This window comes from Pelophylax lessonae (assembly GCF_965119305.1).
Source record: "Pelophylax lessonae genome assembly, chromosome: 4".
Lineage (NCBI taxonomy): Eukaryota > Metazoa > Chordata > Amphibia > Anura > Ranidae > Pelophylax > Pelophylax lessonae.
The window spans coordinates 227,964,770-227,982,152 of NC_138771.1; the positions used below are offsets into that span (position 1 = coordinate 227,964,770).

The window sequence follows — 17,383 nt, forward strand, 5'->3', positions numbered from 1 at the left end:
ACCATCAGCTACAAACACTGAAGCATGCTGCCAGGATCTTTCCTGCACCCTCTGCAAGGGGACCCCCCCCCCCCGAAGGTAGGACACACATTTAGGGGAGACTCTGCTGTGCACTCTGCACCGGTCTCTACACTGGGGCCCCCCTGCACTATACCCATACTGTAAACAGCAGGGCATATACCTAGGGGTCTCCTACACTGGGACCCCTCCAGACTACCAGGGTGGGATACACACTATGCCAGGACCCTTACAGCGTGGTTATTTCGGGGAGGGGGGGGGGGGGAGACCCCAGGGGGGTCTCTGCTGCATTCTCTGCCCTGGGACCCCCACCAGACCCTATGTCCAGACAGGGGGGCTGGGAGTGGGGGAAGCCCAGCTCAGATGGGAGAAGGGAACCTGCAGGCAAGTCGGACTGTCCCTGGAGGTTACTCGCCTCCACCCCAAAGAACACCACCAGAAGGTGAGGGGGGAACTGTACTTACCCTTCCATGGTGCAGGTAACGCTCCAGACAGAACTCCTCGCCACCGAAGTAGGGGAGCTGTCGGCCAAGGGACAGCTGCGACTCAGACCCAAGCCCGGTCGTATGCAACCCTGTGAGATGTTTAACTCGCGTGCCAGCCTCTGTCTGTGAGTCTATGTCGCGGCTGACCTAGTGCTTAGCTGCAGTCTGCACGCGCCCGCTGGCTGGACCACTGGATTTAGAGTATCCAGCCCGTTGCCCCGGCAGTTGATTGTAGATCTCCTGAGAGAAAACAAAAAAGGAAAGAAGGAGAAAATTGCTAGGACCAGAGATCCCAGCCAAGAGCCTAGGTCCTTACTTCTGACTAGACAGATTAAAACTGATTACTAAGAACAAAGAGGGGGGTTATATACCAGTGGAGGACAGCCCATGAGTGTAGCCAGGTGTTTTTGGTTTTGCCTAGTCCTATTCCTGGAGGAGGCAATATAACCTACTAGTTATGATTTATGGAGCGCTGTGTGTCGATGAATGAAAGAGGAAAATGGATTTAGTTTTGCAAATAGAAGCCATGACTGCCAGGCAGACACAGAGCCATGACCTAGGGGATCTCCTTGGTGTGTTTCAGATTGGGACAGAGGGAAGGAATGACAATATCCTTATCGAAGTATCCTTATTGAAGCGGAAAGAGGAGGAGACCACCGTGAGTAGAAAAAAAGGTCTCTGTCTGAAGACCACTAAGGTCCATGAGCAAAACCAAAAAGGCTCTGTACAAGAAAGGGTTGGCTGCCTGCTCAAAAACACGCCTAATGTAGACATATTAGCCCCTAGAAAGGCAATCTTACATGTAAGGTCTCCCAATGAGAACTGGCTCAAAGGAGGAGTCTCTGGAGTACAGAGAGCACTAGGTTCAGATCCCAAGGCGGCAAAGGAGGTCAAATTGAGAGGTCTATATGAGCAATTTCCTGAACAAAAGTCTTTATTACTAATTAGTGAAGAAAAGTTTTTATTAATGGTTAGAAATACAAGGCATTTCTGAAAAGGAATAGATAAGGCAGAAACCTGTCCCTTAAAGGTATGCTGGTCAAGCCCAGCTTGGCTGAGATATAAACAACACAGTATTCTCTCAGACTCCGATATCTGTAAGGTGGGAATGACTGAAACAGATATCCCCTTATCCTTTCGGACCTAGGTTTCAACAGCAATGCCACTAAAGAGAATGAAATGTGGGGTGGAATAAAGAGCCTTGCGTCAGCAGATTTGATCTGTTTGGAAGAGGCCAAGGTTCATCCACCAGAAGTCTTGAGTATGCCTGTGTACCACAATCTTCTTGGCTAATTTGTGGCAATGAGAATTTGCCGGAACGCTTTCCGACTCTTTCTTGCAAAGCAATCAAGGGAAAATACTTATCGATGTAAAAGGCATGAATCAAGATTAATAAAGTCCAAGGAATCCCTAGTGAATCAACTGCAAAGGCTAGAGGATCCCTGGTGCTGGCTACATACAGTATCTCACAAAAGTGAGTACACCCCTCACATTTTTGTAAATATTTTATTATATCTTTTCATGTGACAACACTGAAGAAATTACACTTTGCTACAATGTATAGTGAATGTACAGCTTGCATAAGCGTGTAAATTTCATGTCCCCTAAAAATAACAACACACAGCCATTAATGTCTAAACCATTGGCAACAAAAGTGAGTACACCCCTAAGTGACAATGTCCAAATTGGGCTCAAAGTGTCAATATTTTGTGTGGCCACCATTATTTTCCAACACTGCCTTAACCCTCTTGGGCATGGAGTTCACCAGAGCTTCACAGGTCATCACGGAGCTGGTGGATGTTAGAGACCTTGTGCTCCTCCACCTTCCGTTTGAGGATGCCCCACAGATGCTCAATAGGGTTTAGGTCTGGAGACATGCTTGGCCAGTCCATCACCTTTACCCTATGCATCTTTAGCAAGGCAGTGGTCATCTTGGAGGTGTGTTTGGGGTCGTTATGTTGGAATACTGCCCTGCGGCCCAGTCTCCAAAGGGAGGGGATCATGCTCTGCTTCAGTATGTCACAGTACATGTTGCCATTCATGGTTTCCTCAATAAAATGTAGCTCCCCAGTGCCGGCAGCACTAATGCAGCCCCAGACCATGACACTCTCACCACTATGCTTGACTGTAGGCAAGACACTCTTGTCTTTGTACTCCTCACCTGGTTGCTGCCACACACACCTGACACCATTTAAACCAAATAAGTTTATCTTGGTCTCATCAGACCACAGGACATGGCTCCAGTAATCCATGCCCTTAGTCTGCTTGACTTCAGCAAACTGTTTGTGGGCTTTCTTGTGCATCATCTTTAGAAAAGGCTTCTTTCTGGGACGACAGCCATGCAGACCAATTTGATGCAGTGTGTGGCGTATGGTCTGAGCACTGACAGGCTGATTCCCCACACCTTTAACCTCTGCAGCAATGCTGGAAGCACTCATACGTCTATTTCCCAAAGACGACCTCTGGATAGGACGCTGAGCACGTGTACTCAACTTCTTTGGTCGACCATGATGAGGTCTGTTCTGAGTGGAACCTGTCTTGTTAAACCGCTGTATGGTCTTGGCCACCGTGCTGCAGCTCAATTTCAGGGTCTTGGCAATCTTCTTATATGTGTACAGATGGGGTTGTAAACGGCGCTACCTTTTAAAATTAAGTGCACTTTGTGAACAAATAGATTCAGTGAGCAGTGGTATTAGAATAATTTATAAAGTGCTTTAGTGCCTTTGTGTACTATGAATAGGATGAATATAAAATATAAAGTGCACATGTGACTCACAATTTTTAACAGAGACCGGTTGCAGTAAAATATATTTTATACGTTTGATAGTGCAAAGATACAGTGCAAAGTGCTGGTGCAAAGAAATCACAAAATTGAGAAAAGATAGTGACTTTTATTTAAAATTAAATATAGCAAGTGCAGTGTACATCCAATCAAAAAAAATTAGAAGTGATTGCACATTATGACAAAAACCATAAGGTATGTGCTACAGTGAGCAGGGGTGAAAAAAATAGGTAAAAGACAGTCAATTTACAAGAGATTAAAAGCAAAATGAAAAGGCTCTGGGTTGCAGACACCAGCGTGACCGCTAGGTGTCGTACCCTGTATACAACCTGCTATGGCTTTTGCTGGGGGATACTGTTCAGGGGTTCCTCCACTCCTAATTCTTTGGTGAACCGTGTAATCTTCAAAGAAAAATGCAGAGAAGGAAACCCCCTGGTACCATATCCTCAATATAACTTAGAACAAATACGTGTAGTGACTCACAGGTTGAGATGCAGGCTGTCCGCGATCAGTAATGTTTTTCCTTCTTATAGCCTAGGCCATCTTTATGTAGAGCAACAATTCTTTTTTCAGATCCTCAGAGAGTTATTTGCCATGTTTAACTTTCAGTGGTCAATAAGAGAGAGAGAGCAATAACATCAAATTTAACACACCTGCTCCCAATTCACACCTGGGACCTTGTAACACTAACATGACACCGGGGAGGGAAAATGGCTAATTGGGCCCAATTTGGACATTGTCACTTGGGGGTGTACTCACTTTTGCTGCCAGTGGTTTAGACAATAATGGTTGTGTTGAGTTATTTTGAGGGGACCGCAAATTTACACATTTTTCTGTACACTCACTACGTTACATTGTAGCAAAGTGTAATTTCTTCAGTGTTGTCACATAAATAGATATAATAAAATATTTATAAAAAAGTGAGGGGTGTACTCACTTTTGTGAGATACTGTATTTGTATTTTATTGTTGAACCTGGAGGCCAGGATATCCACATCTGGTTTCATCCATTGTTGACAAAGACATCCTGGAAGATCTTGGGGTGCAGACTGAGAAAATACCCCCCCCCCCCCCCTTTCGAGTCTATGCATTGGCGGCTTAGGAAGTCTGCCTGACAACTGTCGAGTGAATTTCCACCCAGGATAGGTGGTGTCTCCCAATGATTTATGTAGGCTACTGCTGTGGCACTCTTTGACTGCACCCTGACTGACTGACATTGCAGAAGGGGGTTCCAGTTTTGTAGAGATATTCGGGTATCGCTCATTACCAGAATGTTGATAGGGCATCCTGCTTCTGCTAAGGACTACGTCAACCTTGACAGTTAGAAGGTTATAAATGCCCCCGCAACCGGTAAGACTGGCATCTGTTGTCACCTTCTTCCAGGGCATGAGAAATCACTTTCCAGACTACAGGGCATATTTAGAGATCTATCCTGCCAGGGAGAGAATTGTCTGACTCGGTAGATGTTTAGGATGATCTAGAGAGTGGATCTTTTTGTTCTATATTGTAGTTTTGTTGAGTTTTCTGGCATAAGAAACTGGGCAAAGGGGACTACCTCAAAGGAGAGATGTGTTTTGGATCTGGGGGTCCATGTGTGGGACCTAAAGATGCTATCCTGTCCTGTGTCCAAGATCAGACCCAGGTACTTCAGACGATGTGAGTGCTGGTGAGCAGACTTTGGAAAGTTGATTAACTAGTTGAAGGTTTGAAAAAAAATGAATAATCCTTTGGACGCTGCCAGACAGTGTCTTGGCGGCAAATTCCCTCAGTAGACAGTTGTCCAAGTACGCTGTGACATGACTGCCCTGGTCTTGCAGAAGAGCAATACGTGGTGCAGGCACCATTGTGAACACACTGAAGACTGAGGCAAGTCCAAATAGTAGTGCCATAAAATAAAAGTGCTGGTCTTGCACAGCAAAGAACAGGAAGCATTGGCGGAAGAGGAAGGGCATATGTAGTTATTTTGAATGTCAAGTGATGCAAGAAATTCCTTTTGTCTGAAAGAAGCAATGACAGATCTTGCTTATTCCATCCAGAATTTTGGTAAATGAAGATACTGGTTTGGAGAATTTGAGTCTAGAATGGGGCGCAAGCCCCCCATTTGCTTTTGTGGACTGTCAATAGGATTTAAATAAAGATCTATGAACCCTTCCTCTGAAAGAACTGGTGCCACCACCCCTTGTGACTGAAGTTGGTGCAAAGCTGCCAGTAAATCTGCTTGTTTTTGAGCTGATGCTTGCAGATTGGAGGGTAGGAAGTGAAGAGGGGCAGCGACAAATTCCAATTTGTACCCCTCCAGAATGACTGATTGGACCCAGAGGTCCAGGATGTCTTGGATCCAGACTGACTCAAACACAAATAGCAGCTCCTCACTCTAAGGAGTGGGGTCACTCCTTCAAGGTAAGGAAGGTTTCTGAGCAGGCTTGGTAAATACAGGGATCAAAGGCTTGTGACAAAAGGACAAAATAATTTTTTACAAATAAAAGCCTTGGTTTTTAGGATGACGTCTAGGGAGAGTCAAAGAGCCCCTTTCGCGGAGCAAAGGTAGTATCTGAGGGAGACCTAGGTTTTTTTTTTCTAATTGTGTAGGAGCACCCTTTTCTCCAGTCACTTCCTTGATGAATTTTTCAAAGGGTGGAAAAGGCGCCTCTTACTAGCAGGTTGGCTTGGTAAATTATATTGTCTAGAGCGAAAGGTTGTCAACCTGTGGACCGCGGGCAGGTGACAAGTAGAGCACAAACAGGTTCCTGCGCCGCTGACCCATGCCTTCTAGCTGCCGGTTCTTCGCTCTCTGAAAAATCCTTTGCAGCTTCCGCTACTTTAAGTGCATCCCTATTTCTTTTCCCCCCAATTTCCCCCTCAAGGGAAGTCTGGAGGTTTAATCTCTCATTGAGGAACAGAGTCCGGGAGCTAGAATCAGAGAAGGGATGCAGTGTCATAAAAGGACATTGCTCCAGGACAAGGAAACAGATATCCCAAGTTTCCTGTAGGCCATCCACCATTGCTAAGTGGGGGGATGCCCAGTGGGGTACTAACAGAATGGATGTGGAATGTATGGTGGTGTTGTATGTCCAGAATACAGGAGCTGCTATAACCCAGGCACTGACCATGTTTCTTGGCTGTTTCTCTGTAGAAGAAAGGGGCAGAAAGTGCAACAAACACGGTGTGCATTATTTCAGTAGGTATGGTGGGGGGATGTATGTCAGCCAGGAGGCGTGTTGAGACTACCATCCCAAGACCAAGTTCAGATGAGAAAAGAATGCTGCATTTAAAATCAAGAAAAATTACTTGCATCGCCAAAAGTATTATAGACCAGTACAAAACGAGGAGTAACACAAAGAAAATAACACACTACTCTTGTGCTTATGTTTCCACTTAGTCTTACTGGAGTCTCATGGGGTGGGCAGGGTTATATAAACCTGTACTAGGGACAGCCCCAGTGAAGCTTTTGCCAATGTCTAATCACCTGAAAGTAGCCTGCATATAACCTATGGTCTATTATCTGGGCAGGCACACAGCCAGTGTGGAAGAAATTTCTATATGCCAACACCTAGACATTAGACTAGTAATTGAGTTTCTCCCAGTGTGAGGGGGTATTGCCACCAGCAGGGGCCACCCTATTGCTGTCTTGCTTTTTAGTTTTTTGTTTTTTTTTTCTCATTTTACTAATGGTCAGGCCCTGCCAAATGTGTTTTCTTTTTTTTTTTTTAAGGTTCTTTTTATTGTTTTTCCAAAAAAAAAAAAAATAAAAGTTACAGAAACAGAGCCTCTGGGCATACCCCAGCTCATAAAGACAATAATTAAAAAAAAAAAAAAAAAAAAAGGAAAAAGTGTAAAAGAACATATCAAAAAACGTAAGTAGACTTAAAACATCGCAAAAAAACGTGCTGCTATAAATAGAGAGGATAAAGAAGTGCTCAAGCATATTAGGCAGTATGGGTGTTGGAGATAAAACTCTCCGTTATCAACAAACACAACAAACTCCGTGGATGCACAGAGGGCAGTTAGTGTAGCAATTTTTACCCTGGGGGATATTGGAAAGCACTGGGGTGGGGGGGGGGCACCAGAGAGCACTGGGGGGGCCCAAGAGCATTGGGAGGGGCCTGAGAGCACTGGGAGATGTTGGAGAGCACTGGAGAGCCAGATAGCGCTGCGGGATGTCGTAGAGCACTGGGGGGGGGGGGGGGGGACAAAGAGCACTGGGGGATGTCATAGAGCTTTTGGGGGGGGGGTGGCTGGAGAGCATTGGGGGGGGCTGGAGAGCACTAGGGAATGTCAGAGCACTGGGGATGTAGGAAAGCACTGGTGGACCGGAGAGCACTGGGGGATATTGGAGAGCACTGGGGGATATTGGAAAGCACTGGGGGTTGTCAGGGAGCACAGGGGGGAGGGGGAAACACTGGGGGGGCAGAGAGAGAGCACTGGGGGATCTGGGGCTGGTCAGGGAGCACTGGGGGGTCAGTAGAAAGACACTGGATAGGAGGAGCAGTAGAGGCGGCTGCATTTTGGAGAATCAAGCTCTACAATTTTCTTTCTGCAGCTTCAGGGTGGTGCCTGCTTCTCTTCCTCTCCCTCCTGCAGGCTTTCGTTCCTCCTATCCAGGCTCACAGGGGTGCCGGCGGCCACACTCACGTTCGCTCTAATCCGGCTCTGTGGTGTCGGCAGCAGCTGCCTCCTCTAGCTCCTCCCCCCTTTATGTCCTCCCTACATGTTTGTATATTGAAGTGGTACTTACATGGAAGTAATTCTCTGTCTGCAGTCTCTGTACAGATGGGGTATGGATAGAAAAGGTGGCCTTTTTCCAGTGGATAAGGTATCATTCTGAATGCTGGAAAACAAAGCACAGCAAATGGATATTGAAATGTAAATCCAAGATTGCTTCAATAAAATAAAGATTTGCATGCAGTATTATTCTTTGACCCCTGATAAAAAAAATGTATTTTCATTGCTGTGGGAAATTAAGTGAAACTAAAGGAAGAATAGCTTCATTTTTAACATCTCTATACCAGTGGAAGAAGAATAAACCAACTGTGGTAATATAATAATATTAAATAGTATTCTTTATTATACGGATGTAGAATCTTGGAAATATTTGTATAAAAAAAAAAGAACTTCTGTGAAATGTGTTGATAGGCATTGAAATCATATATCATTTCATTTATTTTCTCCAAGGAATACATTGTACATCCACCTACAAAGTATATAGTATTCTACAGAGTAACAAATGAGGCCTTATTGTGAACCAACACCCTGAGACAAGAAAATGTTAGACTCATCTGGTGTTGTATCTAACCAATACCATTTCTAGGTCTGACCACTGATATGCATATTACCACATAGCTTGTCATCATTGTTTTAGCCTGTAGATATAGATAATACATTATTGGGAAAAAAATGCAGAAAATAGTGTTCTTTCCAACACATGGCATTTATTTTTTTATACATAAATCACAGATGTCTGAAATATATTTAGCAAGGACTAACACAGCATGTATTGGTTATAATCATATACAGCTGCTTTATTCAGTACAAAATGGGATAATTCTAAAAATATACAGTGCCAAGACACAATAGATATCATATATGCAGGACACTAGACTACATCCATCTCACACAATGCGTGGCCTTTAAAAAGAGTGATGCTTCTACGAGAATCACTCTTCAAGGATCCTACTACATCACATGCTCCAAAATTGAAGACAGACAATGACAAGACTACAATCCTCATGTCAAAACCTTGCTGCCATACAAGAACAAATTGTTTTTTATTTTTTTTAAGTTATCCGTTCTAGCTATTCAGATGCATTTTTAAATTAACAAATAACGGATGGTTTCACAAGACCCCATTACGGGTATTGTTGAGATGAACCCAGCATTTTACATATACAGGAAGGGAAGGCACTGTATAATATTCGAGAACACATCACCAGGAAACTGTTTTGTAACTGCACAGAAATGTTCAACGATAACACAAATTCTTCTTCGCCATGCGCAAAATCAAAATGTAATATATTGTGGCTTACCAATCTTAAGATGGCTACATTCGTTTTTGTTTTTTTTTTTTTTTTTAACTATTATTCTTAACTAGGACTGCTGTTAAAAACACACTTTCTGTCCTTTTGGGGTTTATTTACTAAAGCTGTAGAGTGCAAACTCAGGCTCACTTCTGCATAGAAACCGAACAGCTTCTAACCTCATCTTGTTCAATTAAACTTTGGCAAAGAAACCTGGAAGTTGATTGGTTTCTATGCAGAAGTGAACCTGATTTTGCACTCTCCAGCTTTAGTAAATAAACCCCTTTGTGTCAACATTTACTTCTACTGCAGCAAGGTGGCACTGCAGCGATGGTTAATGTACCTAGTACGTGACCTGACACTTCCAGGTCTGATCTGGGGGTACCACGGATCGTTCTGTACACAAGGCAGATCACCATTCTGTCAGCAGGGAAGGCATGGATCCTGTGTTCCTGCAAAGCAGTAACATGGATCTATGGTGCCTTCCCATAGTAAAAGCACCTCCCACATACACAAACACACTAGCTAGGCACACAGTTAACCCTTTGATCGCCCCTGATAACTCTTCCAGCCAGTGTCATTAGTACAGTGACTGTGAATATTTTTAGTACTGATCACTGTGAGTGCCACTGGTCCCCAAAAAGTATCAGTTAGTGTCCGATTAGCCGCTGAAATATCACAGTCCCACTATAAGTCGTGAATCGCCACCATTACTAGTAAAAAAAACGTTAAAAAATAAAATATCCCATAGTCTGTAGACGCTATAACTTTTGCACCAATCAATATAAGCTTATTGGGATTTTTTTACCCAAAATATGTAGCAGAATACATATTGACCTAAATTGATGAAGAAATTAGATTTTTTACATTTTTTTATTGGATATGTTTTATAGCAAAAAGTAAAACATTTTTTTTTTCAAAATTGTCTTTTTTTGTTTATAGCGCAAAAAAAAAAAAAAAACAGCAGAGGTGATCAAATACCACCAAAATAAGGGGGGGGGGAGACAGACATTTTATTTGGGTACAGCGTTACATGACAATTGTCAGTTAAAGTAACACAGTATTGCAAAAAATGACCTAGTCATAACAGGGGGGTAAATCTTCCTGAGGTCAAGTGGTTAACTGTATCTATGGGGGCAGCCATGGTTGTCACAACAGGTTGCATTTCAAAACTTGTCTGCCTTTAACTCTTTTACATGGTGGATAGATGGGGCTAGTAGTTTACACCAGAAAGATAGGGATGTTTGTGCTTTCTCTTCTCACAGAAACGGACGACAACAGCATTTCTGGCAAGATCAACAGGTATTTTCTGTACTTGTTTAGATATACTTTAAATATAAATAGACTGTTGAAAAAGAAGGAGGCGCAAAACACCTAGTGCATTACCCGTGGTCACCTTGAAAAATGTTTTATTAAAATGCCAAAAGCATACTCACAGACAAGAAGAGTAAAATCGCTTTACGAGAGTCCACCACACATGGATTGGAACATATCCCTGTAGATAGGACCGCTAACGCGTTTCGGGAGTCAAGCTCCCTTCTTCAGAGCTGGTCTTACTTCCAGCAGGCCCAAATAAATACTGACAACAATTAGGTACCTTCCGCTTCCTGTGCGCAATGGGCGGGACCGTCCGGCACAAGTTTTGCAATTGACTACTGGTTAGAGGTCATCGGTTGTGGCACTAGATACATCCTAAAAACACATGAGGGTAGCTGGTTGGCCTTTGTGCCGGACGGTCCCGCCCATTGCCCACAGGAAGCGGAAGGTACCTAATTGTTGTCAGTATTTATTTGGGCCTGCTGGAAGTAAGACCAGCTCTGAAGAAGGGAGCTTGATTGACTCCCGAAACGCGTTAGCGGTCCTATCTACAGGGACATGTTCCAATCCACGTGTGGTGGACTCTCGTAAAGCGATTTTACTTTGTCTGCGAGTATGCTTTTGGCATTTTAATAAAACTATTTTTAAGGTGACCACGGGTAATGCACTAGGTGTTAGCGCCTCCTCCTCCTTTTTCATGTGCCTACGCTGGAGTTTCCTACCTGAGGAGAGCGGAACGATTGTCATCCACCTTGGAGTGAGCGCTTGGCTTATTTGATTGGTTTGATAAATTGACTGTTGGTACAGTAGTGCCATTGCCTGGATATCAGGGGCAGTCCCACATTTTATTTTTTATGTATCTGTAATGTTGTATTGGTCTACGGGAATTGGCTGTTGTGGGTAGCACATACAGTTTTTATGTCCTGTATGGGCAGCTGAGTCCTCATATAGAATATGGTCTTCATATTTTATAGCTGCAGCCAAAAGTATTTATACCTCCCCACTTTTTCCTAAAGAATCCCAATTTGCTGTGAAATAAAGTTAAAACTGACAAGTAAATGTCATCCACCATTCTTTATTCCATAGTCCATAAAGCAGTCTCTTTAATACACTAAGGAAAATAAACATGAAGTGTGAATATTTTTAAAGTTCTTCTAGAATTGGTTGTCCTGACTTAACAGTTACCCCCTAAACCTAGTCCTAAGACCTAACCGGTTTATGATCCTAAACCTTTGTAAGTAAAAGAAAACCCACACAAGAGACCTATGTAGTATGCCACTGCTGATCTTTCCTGAAAATACTAATAGTCGTTCTATCACCTTTACACTTTGGCTTTACTACTTGCCCAGGAACAGGTATGCAGATCAGAGTCATAGACAAGTCAGGAGCCCTTAACTGCATATGTTCACTGGGCTGCTGATTGAGAATACTGAACAACGGGATCAACATGATAGCCAGGCAACTAGCATTTCCAAAGGAGAGGTCAACCAGGGTAGCTGCCATGCTTCTGTCATGACAGGTTGGCTTGAACATTACCATATAATATAAATGTTTAATATTAAATGCTTTCAGATTTTTATGGTAAATAACCTCTAATACCCTGGTAAAATAAATAAGCCTCTTAATAAAACACAGAGAAAGAGCACCTTAACTATTGTAGCATGTAAAAATGCCATTAAAAGCATTTTCTGTATCAAGAAATAGTTTCATGAACAGATGAGAATCCAACAGATCAAATTCTGCTATGTATAAGCATCTTGACCATGGTTTCCACAATGTGGACAAGAAATACCCCAAAGGGTTTAAGAGACTATCCAAGAGGTCTATAAAATTGCTAGGGATCAAAAGAGTGGGCAGTAAATGTCTGTAGTAAGAAAGTTGATAAAGGTGGCTTAAGGTCAATTTATTATTTGGAGTCTCTTTAGAGCTTCACACTAGCCCCCAGTACTGAAGGTGAGGTAGTTAGTGGTGAGACCGTGTTAACCAAGGTTGGATTATCTGCAGCCAGCAAGAGCTGCCTTAAATTGTATCTACCAGCCATATCTTGATTCTTGCCTTGTTAACCAGCATGCTTTGTGTTGTGTGTCTGCAACCTTGCACCCTCCCCTTCCCAGGACGGATATACATACATATTTATTTCTACTACTAAGCATACTCTCCCACCTCAAACTATGTTGAACAGCCAGTGAGCATCAGTGATGGTAGTAACTGCGTTTAAGTAAACGGCGTTACTTAACGCAGTTACTTTAGAGGGTAACGAGTAATCTAACTGATTACTCTTCCCCTCCTGGTAACGCCGTTCACATTACATGGGCCGCGTTACCACAATTACATCTACCGCCACTAGATGGCAGTAGTGTAATTCCTCCTCTCCTCTATGACCGAGGCTGGCGCTGTCCTCGGTACTGGCCGAGAGAGGAGGAGACAGAGAGAGTGGCAGACAGTCAGTGCAGGCCATGAGGAGGGCAGAGGGCGCTCAGGGCAGCCATATCATTTAATTTAACAATATATAAATATATAGTCCAGGTGGCAGGCAGTACACCACCGGTCCACCATCGCCACAGGAGTCGTCAGACAGGCACAGGCAGCCATGCCAGCCAGCCAGCCAGAAGAGTTGAGAGACAGCACAGGCCTGGAGGACGGAGCCAAACGGACCCCAGTGTGCGTGGGCAGGCCGCACACCACCATCAGCCAGCCACCAGCAGCCAGGCAGGCAGCACTGCAGCAGCACAGGTACCAGAAAACAGAAAAAACTCAGTCAGTCAGGACAGGAGGGCTCAGGACTCAGACCCCCACCACCAGCCACCAGCAGCCAGCCACTCCAGGCAGCAGCAGGTACCAAAAAATAAATAAATAAATACGGTTACTCACAAACTCAGGAGGACTCAGGACTAAGACCCCCACACCGCCACCAGCCACCACCACCTACCCACCCACTGACCCCTATATACACCTACCCACCCACCCTATACACCCACTGACCTCCAAATACACCTACCCACCCACCCTATACACCCACTGACCCCCAAATACACCTACCCACCCACCCTATATACCGACAATGTACCACGCAGGTACCACAGTGTCAACCTCAGCAAATACCACGCAGGTACCACTAAGCAAATACCACGCATACAAGGGGCATATAAGTTATTTGACATATTTGATTTTTTTTTTTTTAAAGTAATGCAATAGTTACTTTCCCTGGTAATTAGTTACTTTTTTACTGATGTAACTCAGTCGCTAACTCAGTTACTTTTTGGGAGAAGTAACTAGCAACTATAACTAATTACTTTTTTAGGTTACATGACCAACACTGGTGAGTATATACCCACCTTTAACTCTGCTGGAGAGCCAGTGAGTAGACCCACCCTACTGGCCACTTAAAGAGCCGACTGCTGTACCTTTATTAACCACTTCCATACAGAGCAGTTACACCCCCTTCCTGCCCAGACCAATTTTCAGCTTTCAGCGCTCTCACATTTTGAATGATAATTACTCAGTCATACAACGCTGTACCAAATCAAATTTTTTATCTTTTTTTTCACACAAAAAGAGCTTTCTTTTGGTAGTATTTAATCACCACTGGGTTTTTTATTTTTTGCGATATAAGTGAAAAAAGAGAACATTTTGAAAAAAAAACACTTTGTTTTAGTTTCTATTATAAAATTTTGCAAATAAGTAATTTATTTTCATAAATTTGGGCCAAAATTTATACTTTTACATATCTTTGGTAAAAAAAAACTAAAATTAGTAGTTATTATTTAGTTTGTGTGAAAGTTATAGAGTCAAGCTATACAAGCTATGGTGCCAATCATTGAAAATTGATCACACCTGATGTACCGACGGCCTCATTTCTTGAGGCCCTGAAATGCCAGGACATTACAATTACCCCCCAAATGACCCCTTTTTTGGAAAGTGGACATTCCAGGGTATTTAGTAAGAGGCATGGTGAGTTTTATGAAGTTGTAATTTTTTCCCACAGTTCTTAGGAAAATGAAGAAATATTTTTTTTTTTTTTTTTTTTACACAAAACTGTCATAACAACAAGGTTATTTCTCACACACACAGTATATGCAAACTTGCAATTACACCCCAAAATACATTCTGCTGCTACTCCTCGTCTCCTCGTGTGAGACTTTTACACAGCCTGGCCACATACAGAGGCCCAACATGCAAGGAGCACCGTCAGATGTTCTAGGAACATAAATTACACATATAATTTCCTAACGACCTATCACACTTTTGAAGGCCCTGGAGCACCAGGACAATTGAATTACCCACAAGATGACCCCATTTTGGAAAGAAAACACCCCAACGTATATTCTATGAGGCATAATGAGTCTTCTGAACATGTCATTTTTTTCCACAAGTTTTTGGAAAATGTGGAAAAAAAAATGAAAACGAGATTTCTAACACATAGCATGTACATAGCAAAAATTACACCCCAAAACACATTCTGCTACTCCTCCTGAGTATGGCAATACCACATATGTGAGACTTTGTCACAGTATAAGCACATAAAGAGGCCCAACATGCAAGGAGCACCATCATTTGTTCTAGGAGCATAAATTACACATAATTTCATTTAAACCTATCACACTTTTGAAGGCCCTGGAACACCAAGACAATGTAAACCCCCTTAAAATAACCCCGTTTTGGAAAGCAAAGACCCCAACACATAATCTAGGAGGCATGGGCTGCAGATAGGTACTCAGGTACTCTGATGGGTTGCAGACAGGTACTCAGGTACACTGATCAGCTTCAGAAAGGTACTCGGGTACTCTGATGGGCTAGAGAAAGGTACTCGGGTAATCTGATGGGGTGCAGATAGGTACTCGGGTACTCTGGGCTGGAGACAGGTACTCTGGGCACTCTGGGCTGGAGACAGGTACTCTGGGCTGGAGACAGGTACTTGGGTACTCTGGGCTGGAGACAGGTACTCGGGTACTCTGGGCTGGAGACAGGTACTCTGGGCTGGAGACAGGTACTCGGGTACTCTGGGCTGGAGACAGGTACTCTGGGCACTCTGGGCTGGAGACAGGTACTCTGGGCTGGAGACAGGTACTTGGGTACTCTGGGCTGGAGACAGGTACTCGGGTACTCTGGGCTGGAGACAGGTACTCGGGTACTCTGGGCTGGAGACAGGTACTCGGGTACTCTGGGCTGGAGACAGGTACTCGGGTACTCTGGGCTGGAGACAGGTACTCGGGTACTCTGGGCTGGAGACAGGTACTCGGGTACTCTGGGCTGGAGACAGGTACTCTGGGCTGGAGACAGGTACTCGGGTACTCTGGGCTGGAGACAGGTACTCGGGTACTCTGGGCTGGAGACAGGTACTCGGGTACTCTGGGCTGGAGACAGGTACTCGGGTACTCTGGGCTGGAGACAGGTACTCGGGTACTCTGGGCTGGAGACAGGTACTCTGGGCTGGAGACAGGTACTCTGGGCTGGAGACAGGTACTCTGGGCTGGAGACAGGTACTCTGGGCTGGAGACAGGTACTCGGGTACTCTGGGCTGGAGACAGGTACTCGGGTACTCTGGGCTGGAGACAGGTACTCGGGTACTCTGGGCTGGAGACAGGTACTCGGGTACTCTGGGCTGGAGACAGGTACTCTGGGCTGGAGACAGGTACTCGGGTACTCTGGGCTGGAGACAGGTACTCTGGGCACTCTGGGCTGGAGACAGGTACTCTGGGCTGGAGACAGGTACTCTGGGTACTCTGGGCTGGAGACAGGTACTCGGGTACTCTGGGCTGGAGACAGGTACTCGGGTACTCTGGGCTGGAGACAGGTACTCGGGTACTCTGGGCTGGAGACAGGTACTCGGGTACTCTGGGCTGGAGACAGGTACTCGGGTACTCTGGGCTGGAGACAGGTACTCGGGTACTCTGACGGGCTACAGAGAGGTACTTGGGTACTATGATGGGCTGCAGAGAGGTATTCGGGCACTCTAATGGGCTGTAGAGAGGTACTCGGATACTTTGATGGGCAGAAGACAGGTACTCGGATACTTTGATGGGCAGAAGACAGGTACTCGGATACTTTGATGGGCAGAAGACAGGTACTCGGATACTTTGATGGGCAGAAGACAGGTACTCAGGTACTCTATTGGGCTGCAGATAGGTACTCAGATACCCTCATGGGCTGGAGACAGGTACTCGGGTACTCTGATGGGATACTCCGATGATAGGTACTCGGGTACTCTGACAGGTACTCAAAGTAACCGAGTACCTGTCATCAGAGTACCCGAGTACCTGTCACCAGCCCATCAAAGTACCTGGCATAGGAGTTGTCCCATATCGGGCTGTATGCAGTGAAGCCCGTCGCACCCTGCATCTGCCTGCTTTTATTCCAGATCTTTTGAATCAAACTAAAAGTGGGTAGCTGTTTGTTTGATTTGTGAAATTTCTGCACCTCCAGGCCCACAGGAACAGTATCCTAGCAGCAGCATCAGCCACACCGAGGAGCCCGCTGAATCATGGGAAAAGGAGCCTGCTGCACCTGAGCCGCTATATAGTATATCCAGGGATTCGGTACCGCCAACCCCAGTTGTCTTTAGGGCGCTGTAATTGTTCCATTTTAATTCTAGGATGGCCTGATTTCCACAACAGTCGGCGAAAAAGGGTATTAACCACTCTAAATGTTTTTAAGTGAATCACAACCTGGGAGTTATGCAAAGTAAAGGAGCTGTGGCATCAATATCATTTTTATAAGATTGGCTCTTCCCGCTAGTGCCAGCTAAAGCGTATTCCACGTATTAATTTT

General features: G+C 44.5%; 1 protein-coding gene across 3 annotated transcripts in view; it reads right to left on the reverse strand.

The window, feature by feature from the left end:
- Nucleotides 1-17,383, reverse strand: part of ST7 (suppression of tumorigenicity 7) — a 268,989-nt gene that overhangs the window by 29,196 nt on the left and 222,410 nt on the right. For all 3 annotated transcript variants that reach the window (XM_082255306.1, XM_082255305.1, XM_082255307.1), the window contains exon 13: nucleotides 8,020-8,112. In XM_082255306.1, coding sequence (XP_082111432.1) covers nucleotides 8,020-8,112 — 93 coding nt within the window. The remainder of the gene's footprint in view (nucleotides 1-8,019; nucleotides 8,113-17,383) is intronic.